General features: G+C 43.5%; 1 protein-coding gene across 1 annotated transcript in view; it reads left to right on the top strand.

Moving 5' to 3' along the window:
- The first annotated feature begins 1,388 nt into the window (after positions 1-1,388).
- The window catches only part of RNASET2 (ribonuclease T2), a 143,247-nt gene continuing 134,698 nt past the window's right edge, over positions 1,389-9,937 (top strand). Inside the window, exon 1 of the mRNA XM_073671449.1 lies at positions 1,389-1,551. Within this exon, the coding sequence (XP_073527550.1) occupies positions 1,404-1,551 (148 nt within the window). The 5' untranslated portion in view covers positions 1,389-1,403. The remainder of the gene's footprint in view (positions 1,552-9,937) is intronic.

The following is a 9,937-nucleotide window of genomic DNA, read 5'->3' as shown; positions in this document are numbered from 1 at the left end:
GTCACCCGACAAGGCCCGCGGCCACTGGCTCAGGACACTGTGTGTGAGGCGCAGGGCAGGAGGGAGAGAGAGCCAGCGCAGGGAGAGAGACGACCTGGAGAGGAACACAGAAAGGGGTCCTGTTGAAGTGCACCCAAATTAACTGAGAGTTGGCTGGATCACTTCCCCGGAGGACACTGGACGACGTGGGCGGTTATAATCTGGCAGTTGTAACCTGGAGCAGCGTGATAACTGAGTAAAAGCTTGAAGACTGCACCCCACTGTGTCCTTGCCTAATTCCTGTGCCACCTGCCTTGCACTGCAACACCAACATCTAAAATTATCTCTTTAACTGCCCTGAACCATCTCTGCTGCGTCACCAACGGCCCCAGTGGATCTGAACAGCAGCGGCGGCCCCCTATAGCCGCATACCACGGGTGGCGTCACAGACTTAATCCCCAAACACTTTATTCCCCAAATTGACTGTTCTTTATTTGTCCTCCCTGGGCCACCCGGACCGGGTCACTGCCACTGTGACTACCCCAATACAGGACCGGCCCAGGGGGTGTGTCAGTGAGATTTAGGATGCGGACACAGTTGACTAGCAGGGGGCCGGTGCTGGCCTCCCCCCCTGGACCCCATAGCGGTAGTGCCGGGAGATCATGTCTCCCTGCACTGCCAGAGTTTAACTGTTGGACGCCGATAGTGAAAAGTAGCGTATCTCTGGGTGGGCCCTCAGAGCGCGGGGCCATGGGGTGGCTACACCCTCTGCCCCCCCTCCGGTAGCTACGCTACATACTTGCCACCTCTCATGGAAGGCCAAGAAGATCTCCTATGCCCCTGTAGAAGTTGGCAACTCTCCCGGTAAGCAGCACTTTCGGGGTGGGCCTTCTACATGACGTTGGGATGATATGGCAGATGGAGCCCAAGCATCAGAACAACAATCCGAGGGAGTGGAGGAGGCACGGGGGACATGACCTAAAAGCGGAGCAGCTATTTGGAAGAAATCTAGCACTAGGTCCGTCCATAATAGATGGGTAGCCTGCTCTACCCACCACCCCATAACTGGAGAAATAAGGACGGGTATAAAATTGTAAATATATCTGTTGGAATTGGGGCCTCAGCTCATATTGGCCCCATACCTGCTGGGTGGGGTTTTCTTGTTAGGACCCTTGCCCCTCTACGCCAGGGGCCACTATGCTGCCTCACTTAGCCCTCAGCTATCCACTGCCACTCGCCTGGCTGTGCAGGCAAGAGTTCCTGCTGCTGCCGCGGCCACAGACCTGGGTAGAGGCTATGGAAAGCCGTACTGGTTTGCGCTTAGCCCCAGTGGGACGTCCCCAGTAACGCCACCACAGGTAACAGCGCAGCCAGCACTCGGCGCCCCGCCGCTCATTTCCTGCTCCGCTCTGCTGCACTGCACGATGCCACCAGGAGGGGGCAGCAGAGCGAGTGTGCGGCGCGGCAGAAGAGGAAGTAGCCGCTGCTCAGGGAGGCGCAGCTTCACTCTGCGACTTTGTGCCTTGTTCCAGCGCTGTTGTCGGAGCTTGTGCTGTGGAGCTGGCAGCGACTGTAAGTAAAGGCTTCTGCCCAGTACTGTATGCAGGGCGTATGTGGTGGGATACTGAATCATGCCTGCTGGCATTGGCATCAGCTGGCATTGTGCCCTTTGTGTGTATCCAGCTGGGGTTATGGCTCTTAGAAGGAGGGGAGAAAAAAACAGCAGGAAAGCTGACCACAGCAGGAAGGGGTTAAACCCGTGTAGGAAGGCAGGTTAGCTATAGGTTAAACTGCATGGACTTACTTTGCCTTCAACTGTAGGAGTATTCCCTTCTCCAAGATCCTAGCCCTGTATATACTTGGTGTAATAATAATAATAATGTTAGCAAATACCTCCAATTAGAAATGTAGTATAGTTCTTCTGATTCACTATGTCGCTTACCCCATGTGCAAGGCATTTCAGTAGCTTAGGTATCCATGGGTACGACCACTAACTGGCAGTATATGAGTGGTCGTAACCATGGTTACTGTAATACCTGCACATGGGGTAAGCGACATAGCGAATCAGAAGAACTATACAACATTTCTAATTGAAAATATTTGCTAATACTCTTATTATTACATCTACTACATATTGGGATAGGATCTTGGAGACCCCTTTAAATACTATCAAAGTATGAGTGCGTGGAATCTAGTATACGTCTCTGACTTTACAGAACTTCCGGTTTAGCACCTATGATTATCTCTGACTTATGCTTTGTTATTGTGGCCTAAATTATCCCATTATCTTTCTTTGCAGTCACATGTGGGTTTCCTATTCTCATAACTTTGGTCCTCCATTGCCCACCTGGCGTCTTTCTTCATTGCAGCACTGCCATGCTGTGACTCCGCAGGATAAGTGGAATCTATCTGCACAATGAGCTGAATAAGGCTGTGTGCCCACGTAGCATTTTTCAAGCGTATATGCTGCGGAATTTCCGCAGCGTAAACGCTTGAAAAACGCATGTATATCCGCACCCCATGGTCCCCAATGAGATTCCGCAAGTTCTATGCACATGCTGCGGATTTTTCCGCAGCGTTTATGCTGCGTTCAAAAATCCGCAGCATGTCATTTAATTTTGCGTTTCCGCAAGCAGAATTGCCTTTGTCCAATGCATAAAAAACGCAAGGCAATTCCGCATGTGGAAAACGCGTGATAAACGCACGAAAAATGCGCGATAAACGCGTGCGGAATTCCGCATGCGTTTTTCCGGGAGAGGACTTGCATTTATGCAGCAGAAATTTTCTGCTTCATAAATGCAACGTGGGCACATAGCCTTAAAACCTTTTATTTTTTAATTTCTCATCTCCATTGTGGAGATATTAGCATGTAATGTTTAGGTTATAATTTATGCTAAACTTAAGGGGTCGTGTACTTTCCCCCCTGCATAACCTTCAACAGACATGGTAACACAAATACTGAAATAATACATTAACCCCTTTACCCCCGAGGGTGGTTTGCACGTTAATGACCGGGCCAATTTTTACAATTCTGACCACTGTCACTTTATGAGGTAATTACTCTGGAACGCTTCAACGGATCCCCCTGATTCTGAGACTGTTTTTTCGTGACATATTGTACTTCATGATTGTGGTAACATTTCTTCAATATCACTTGCGTTTATTTGTGAAAAAAATCGGAAAATTTAGAAAATTTTGCAATTTTCAAACTTTGAATTTTTATGCCCTTAAATCAGAGAGATATGTCACACAAAATAGTTAATAAATAACATTTCCCACATGTCTACTTTACATCAGCACAATTTTGGAACCAACATTTTTTTTTTGTTAGGAAGTTCTAAGGGTTAAAAGTTGACCAGCGATTTCTCATTTTTCCAACAAAATTTACAAAACCATTTTTTTTTTTAGGGACCACATCACATTTGACGTGACTTTGAGGGGCCTTTATGACAGAAAATACCCAAAAGTGACACCATTCTAAAAACTGCACCCCTCAAGGTGCTCAAAACCACATTCAAGAAGTTTATTAACCCTTCAGGTGTTTCACGGAATTTTTGGAATGTGGAAGAAAGCAATGAACATTTAATTTTTTTCACAAAAAAGTTACTTTAGACCCAATTTTTTTTATTTTCACAAGGGTAACAGGAAAAAATGGAATACACAATTTGTAGTGCAATTTCTCCTGAGCGCGCTGATACCCCATATGTGAGGGAAAACCACTGTTTGGGTGCACAGCAGGGTTTGGAAGGGAAGGAGCGCCATTAGACTTTTTGAATGTAAAATTTGTTTGAATAATTAGCGGACGCCATGTTGCATTTGGAGAGCCCCTGATGTGCCTAAACAGCGGAAACCCCCCACAACTGACCCTATTTTGGACAATAGACCCCTCAGGAAACTTATCTAGATGTGTGGTGAGCACCTTGAACCCACAGGTGCTTCATAGAATTTTACAACGTGGATCTGTAAAAATGGAAAAAATTCCCACAAAAAATGTTGTTTTAGCTCCAAATATTTTCATTTTCACACGGATAGCAGGAGAAAATGGACTCCAAAATTTGTTGCGCAATTTCTCCTTTGTGCGCTAACACCCAATATGTGATCGAAAACTACTTTTGAGGCACAGTGCAAAGCTCAGAAGGTGAGGAGCGCCATATTGGAGCTCAGATTTTGCTGGGCTGGTTTGACGATGCCATGTCATATTAGCAGACCTCCCCATAAGAGACCCCCTTTTTACCTACTACATCTCTCAATGAATTCATCTAGGGGTGCAGGGAGCATGTTCACACCACATGTGCCTCACAGAATTTTACACCAATGGGCGGTGAAGAAAGAATAATTACATTTTTACCACCAAAGTTTTGTTTTAGCCCCAGATTTTACATTTTCACACTGGGAAATGGGTAAAAATGACACCAAAATTTCACTAAAAGGGGTTAACTAGTGGGACAGTTTTATAGGTCAAGTCAGAAGATCGACTCACTGGGCTTCTTAAAGAGGCAGACACAGGACTGTTTCTATTTGAAGTGCGTCTGATTTATTGCAGTCCTCATAAATCACGTCACCAGAAAAAGTAAATACAGCCTTAGTCCGGCAGAAGGTAAGACATAAAATAACAAGTCCATACAATAGTGCTGTTTAGCCCACCTGGCTTAAAGTCCAGCATCCATTTCATTTAACAAAGGACATTCACATCAGGAGACCTGCAATCTCCATATATCCAGCATGTGTGCCACAAACAGCTCAGAGATCTCACCTCCAGCCCACCACACACTAAGGCTATGTGCCCACGATGCAGAAATGCTGCATATTTTTTATGCTTCTCCCTGGCAGGAAAAACGCATGCGGATTTTACATGCGTTTTTCCCGCCAGTTAGAAGCGTTTGTCAAGCGTTCTTCACATGCATTTCTGCATGCGGGTTATCAAGCGCTTTTCCAAGCGATTTTAGCATCACTTAAGTGCTTGACAACTTGTTCACACTATATAAATCCAGGCAACCGGCATATATAGTGTGACCAATTTAGTTGAAAAAAAAAGAATAAGAATGGTAAAAAATAAAGTTTATACTCACCTTCCGGTGTCCTCCCGGTGATATCTCCGCTGCGTCCGGTGTGTTGGGAGGCTCGCGCTGTTGTGAAGGACCTTCGGTGACGTCATGGCAGGTCCTTCACAACAGCGCGAGCATTGCAAGAGAGCGGACGCGGCAGAGATAACACCGGGAGGACATCAGAAGGTGAGTATAAACTTTATTTTTTATTTTAAATTCTTTTTTTTACAGTTTCTATGGTACCCAGGTCTGGAGGAGAGTCTCCTCTCCTCCAGACCTGGGTACCATCCGTACATTGAACCGTGTGATATCCGCTTGTGCACATGTAGTCATGCGGATATTAAGCGATTCAATGCAAGTCAATGGTGGCGATTCCGCTGCGTGTCCGCAAAATTAATGGACATGCTGCGAATTTTTGAGCGCAGCATAAACGCTGCTTAAAAATCCGCAGCATGGGAATTGACAGTGCGGCTTGTCATTGAGGACCATGGGGTGCGGATATACATGCGTTTTTGAAGCGTTTACGCTGCGGAAATTCCGCAGCATATACTCTTGTAAAACGCTACATGGGCACGCAGCCTAAACGCTCAGTAAGGCTGTGCTTTCTATCCTCTCCGTTCCTCCCTTTCTACAGGTGTTCAATCAGCACCAAGATGGCTTCTTAACTAACTTGAGTGCTGGAACCTTTTCACTATGCACAATCACTGCACCTATCAATATCAGTGCTACACATCTCTCTCCCCAGTAATCTGCCAGTGACTCTGTCACAATATATACAGCTCTGGCAAAATGAAGAGACCACTGAACAGTTTTCTATTGGAAAGCATGGAAAAGACTTGTGGAAATCATGCCAAGATGCATGAAAGCTGTGATTAAAAATCATGGTTATTCCACCAAATATTGATTTCTGAACTGTTCCTGAGTTAAAACATGAGTAATTTGAGGTCTGAAAGCACGGTTTCTTTTTTAGTATTTTGACACTTTATCATTTCCTGCAAATAAATACAAATTTTTTAGCTTTCAATTTCGGAGACATGTTGTCAGTAGTTTATAGAATAAAACACAATGTACATTTTACTCAAAAATATACCTATAAAGAGGAAAATCAGAGAAACTGAAAATTTTGCAGAGCCGTATATACAGTATATGTGTGTGTGTGTGTGTGTGTATATATATATATATATATATATATATATATATATATATATATATATATATATATATATATATATATATATATACACAGTACAGACCAAAAGTTTGGACACACCTTCTCATTTAAAGATTTTTCTGTATTTTCATGATTATGAAAATTGTACATTCACACTGAAGGCATCAAAACTATGAATTAACACATGTGGAATTGTATACTTAACAAAAAAGTGTGAAACAACTGAAAATATGTCTTATATTCTTGGTTCTTCAAAGTAGCCACCTTTTGCTCTGATGACTGCTTTGCATACTCTTGGCATTCTCTTGATGAGCTTGTAAAAATTGGCCTGGTCATTAACGTGCAAACAGCCTTCGGGGGTAAAGGGGTTAAAGCCCAGGGTACAGGGACGTATTATTACGGCTCATGTCAGAAAGGTGTTAAATAAAGAACACAAACACCAGAATATGGATGAAATGGGCTGCACAGTTTATTAATGAGGTAAAGAATAAATACCACATGAATCAATATAACTCAAACTTTAAACTAATGATAAATCCAAGCCATGAATCAATCAATGAAGCAAATCCACCTAATATTCTTCAAGACTGGAATGGAACCCCCTCAGCACCAGGTGTTTAACCCCTTCACAACATCCGCCATACATGTACGGCGCAGCAGGAGGGGCGTTCCTGCAAACCACTGTACATGTACAGCATGACGATCACGCGGCTTCGCTCCCAATGCCTGCGCAATCAAAAGCGGGTGTCAGCGCTACGTGACAGCTGACACCCTGCAGCAACGCCCATGATCGGGGCTAGCTCCAGTCGCGAGTGTTTAACCCCTCTGATGCCTCTGTCATTGGTGACAGCGATATATAGATCGGCATATCAGAAGGAGGGAGCTCCCTCTCTGCTCCGATCGGCACAACACGATTGCGCCGATGGTCTGCATGGTGACATCAGGCCGAAAAATGGCCGCAGAGTCACCCAGGTATGGTGGCCTGTAAGCTCCTGCTCACAGCAGGATCTGGAACACCTCTTCCTTGTGTGCCAGTGACTGATCTACGGTAATATCCTGCAGTGCAAAAGCATTGCAGAATATCAGATCAATGATCGGGGCAGGGAAAGTTGATATCTCATCCTTGGACTAGGTAAAAAAAAGTTTTTAAAAATTACAAATTACATTATTTGTGCGTTTACGCATGCGGAATTGCCTTCTCAATGCATTAGAAAAACGCAAGGCAATTCTGCATGTCCAAAACGCTTCAGAAATTCCCGAAAAACGCGTGTGAAATTCCGCACGCGTTTTTCCAGGCAAGGACATGCAGAAATGAAGCGGAAATTTTCCGCTTCATTTCTGCATCGTGGGCACATAGCCTCACTTTCAGTTTGGAGATAATATGCTCGTGCTTCGGGGGTCTCTAGCTGGTGCTCTGCTTATATATTCATCTGCATTCTCTTATGACAGCTTCACTGTGCCTTCACTGACGTGCCTCCTATTTTACCTAGCACCGCACTACTAGGTGTATTATGTAAAATAGGCAGGTCAGTGAAGGCACAATGAGCTGTCATAAGGGCATACAGATGAATATGTAAGCAGAGCACCAGATAGAGCGCCCCCCACAGGCCGCCCCAGAGCACGAGCATATCATTATCTCCAAGCTGAAGTTAAAGATTACACAAGAACCACAGGATGGATTTCATCAACCAAGGCATCATTTTAATCAGTGTAATGTCGCCCACCTGACAGTGTATGTAGTTTACTGAGCACAATCCTGCTGACAGGTGCACTTTAAATATGTGATTCAGACAGAACACCGGTGAAAAATTGTCTATAATGAGGTAAATGCCTGTGATGCCCGGCCTGTGATCTGGTGGTGTCTATCTTTTTAAGCGTTCATAAAAGTCCTGTTGGCCACAGTTTTGTGAACACTGAACCGAAGCCAGACTGAATACAGAGTAACTCTGCTGCCTACATTATGGTGAATGGATCCCTCAGAGATTTAAATGGATACCCCGCTGTAAGTGCTCAGCGTAGCTTCAGCTCAATCCACAAAAAAAGAAAATCCCTGGTCAGGTCCATCATCTGTTAATGGAAATAAAGGTGGCTTTCATGTTACTAGTAGTACAAAGGCTCTGAAAAAGTGCTATGGCTCCTTGCCCCCCAAAAGAAATTCAGCGAATTGTGCGCTGACAGATCCAAATGCCCCCCTTCCTTCTAAGTCCAACAGTGTGCCTAAACCGCAGTTAGTACGCACGTTTGGCATGTCTGTACCGATGAGACCCCTTAGAGTAAGCAAATAACAAATTTTAGTGCTAGTTTTGCAGATTTTCCTGTGTGATAATGTAAAATCTGGGGTTAAAACAAAATGTTTATGGTAAAAATGTAGTTATTTTTTCTTCACCAATATAACATTTGGTGACACACCTGTGGTGTCAATACGATCACTGCACCCCTAGATTAATTCATTGAGAAATGTAGTTTGTAAAATGACGTCACTTATGGGGGATTCTGCTGTTCTGGCACCTCAGAGGCTCTGCCAATGTGACATGGCACTTTCAAACCATTCCAGCAAAATGTGCACTACAATATGCGCTTCTTCCCTTCTAAGCTTTTCACTGTGTTTCAAAAGTAGTTTTCTACCACATATGGGGTATTGGCGTACTGAGGAGAAATTGCGTAAAATATTTTGTGGTCCGTTTCTCATATTATCCCTTTTGAAAATTGAAAACTTGAGGCCAAAGTAACATTTTAGTGGAAAAAAATGGTCTCTGACTCAGCCTATTGTTATACAATTCTGTGAATCACCTGAGGGTTAAAAATGCTCACTTCACCCCTAGATGAATTCCTCAAAAGGTGTAGGTTCCAAAATGGGGTCACTTTTAGGGATTCCTGCTGTTTTGGCATGTCTGGGTCTCATCAAATATGACATGTCATCTGCAACCTATTCTAGCCAAAATTGCGTTCCTTCAGAGCCTTGCCGTGTGCCCAAACAGTAGCTTTCCACCACATATCGAGTATCTGCATACTCAAGACAAATTGTACAACAAATTGTATGGACCATTTTCTTCAGTTACCCTTGTGAAAATGTAAAATTTTGGGGCTGAATTGGAGTCTGCTATCTCAGTTAATTTTGCGGTCCAAAAGTCAAATGGCGCTCCTTCCCTGCCCTACGCCCAGTAGTTCTCCTCCACATATTGAGTATCAGCGTACTCAGGAGAAATTGCGCAACTAATTGTCCTGTTTCTTTTCTCCGGTTAGCCTTGTAAAAATGCTAAATTGTATGGCTAAAATAACATTGTTGTGGGAAAAATTGAAACATTCATTTTTTTTCCTTACACATTGCTTTAATTCCTGTGAAGCACCTAAAGGGTTAGTAAACTTCTTGAATGTGGTTTTGAGCACTTTGAGGGGTGCAGCTTTTAAAATGGTGTCATGTAGGCACCTCAGTCACTTCAAACGTGACTTGGTCCCTAAAAATAACAAGAACAAACAAAAAAACAAAACACAATTTTTTGTAAATTTTAACTTCCTTAAAAGTAAAAAAATGTTAACAAGTGATGCTGATGTAAATATTACATTATATGGGAAAGGTTATTTAGAAATTATGTTGCACAGCATGACTAACTAGTTAAAGGATATAAAAGTTGAAAGTTTGAAAATTTCAAACTTTTCGCCAAAATTCTGATATTTTCACAAATTAACACAATAAATTTCGACTTAAATTTACCACTAACATAAAGTATAATGTGTCATGAAA

This window comes from Phyllobates terribilis, unplaced genomic scaffold (genome assembly GCF_046119375.1).
Source record: "Phyllobates terribilis strain yellow unplaced genomic scaffold, ASM4611937v1 Scaffold_3__8_contigs__length_932513732, whole genome shotgun sequence".
Lineage (NCBI taxonomy): Eukaryota > Metazoa > Chordata > Amphibia > Anura > Dendrobatidae > Phyllobates > Phyllobates terribilis.
Note: the sequence above shows the minus strand (reverse complement) of the source record. Positions and strands in the feature narration are given on the sequence as shown.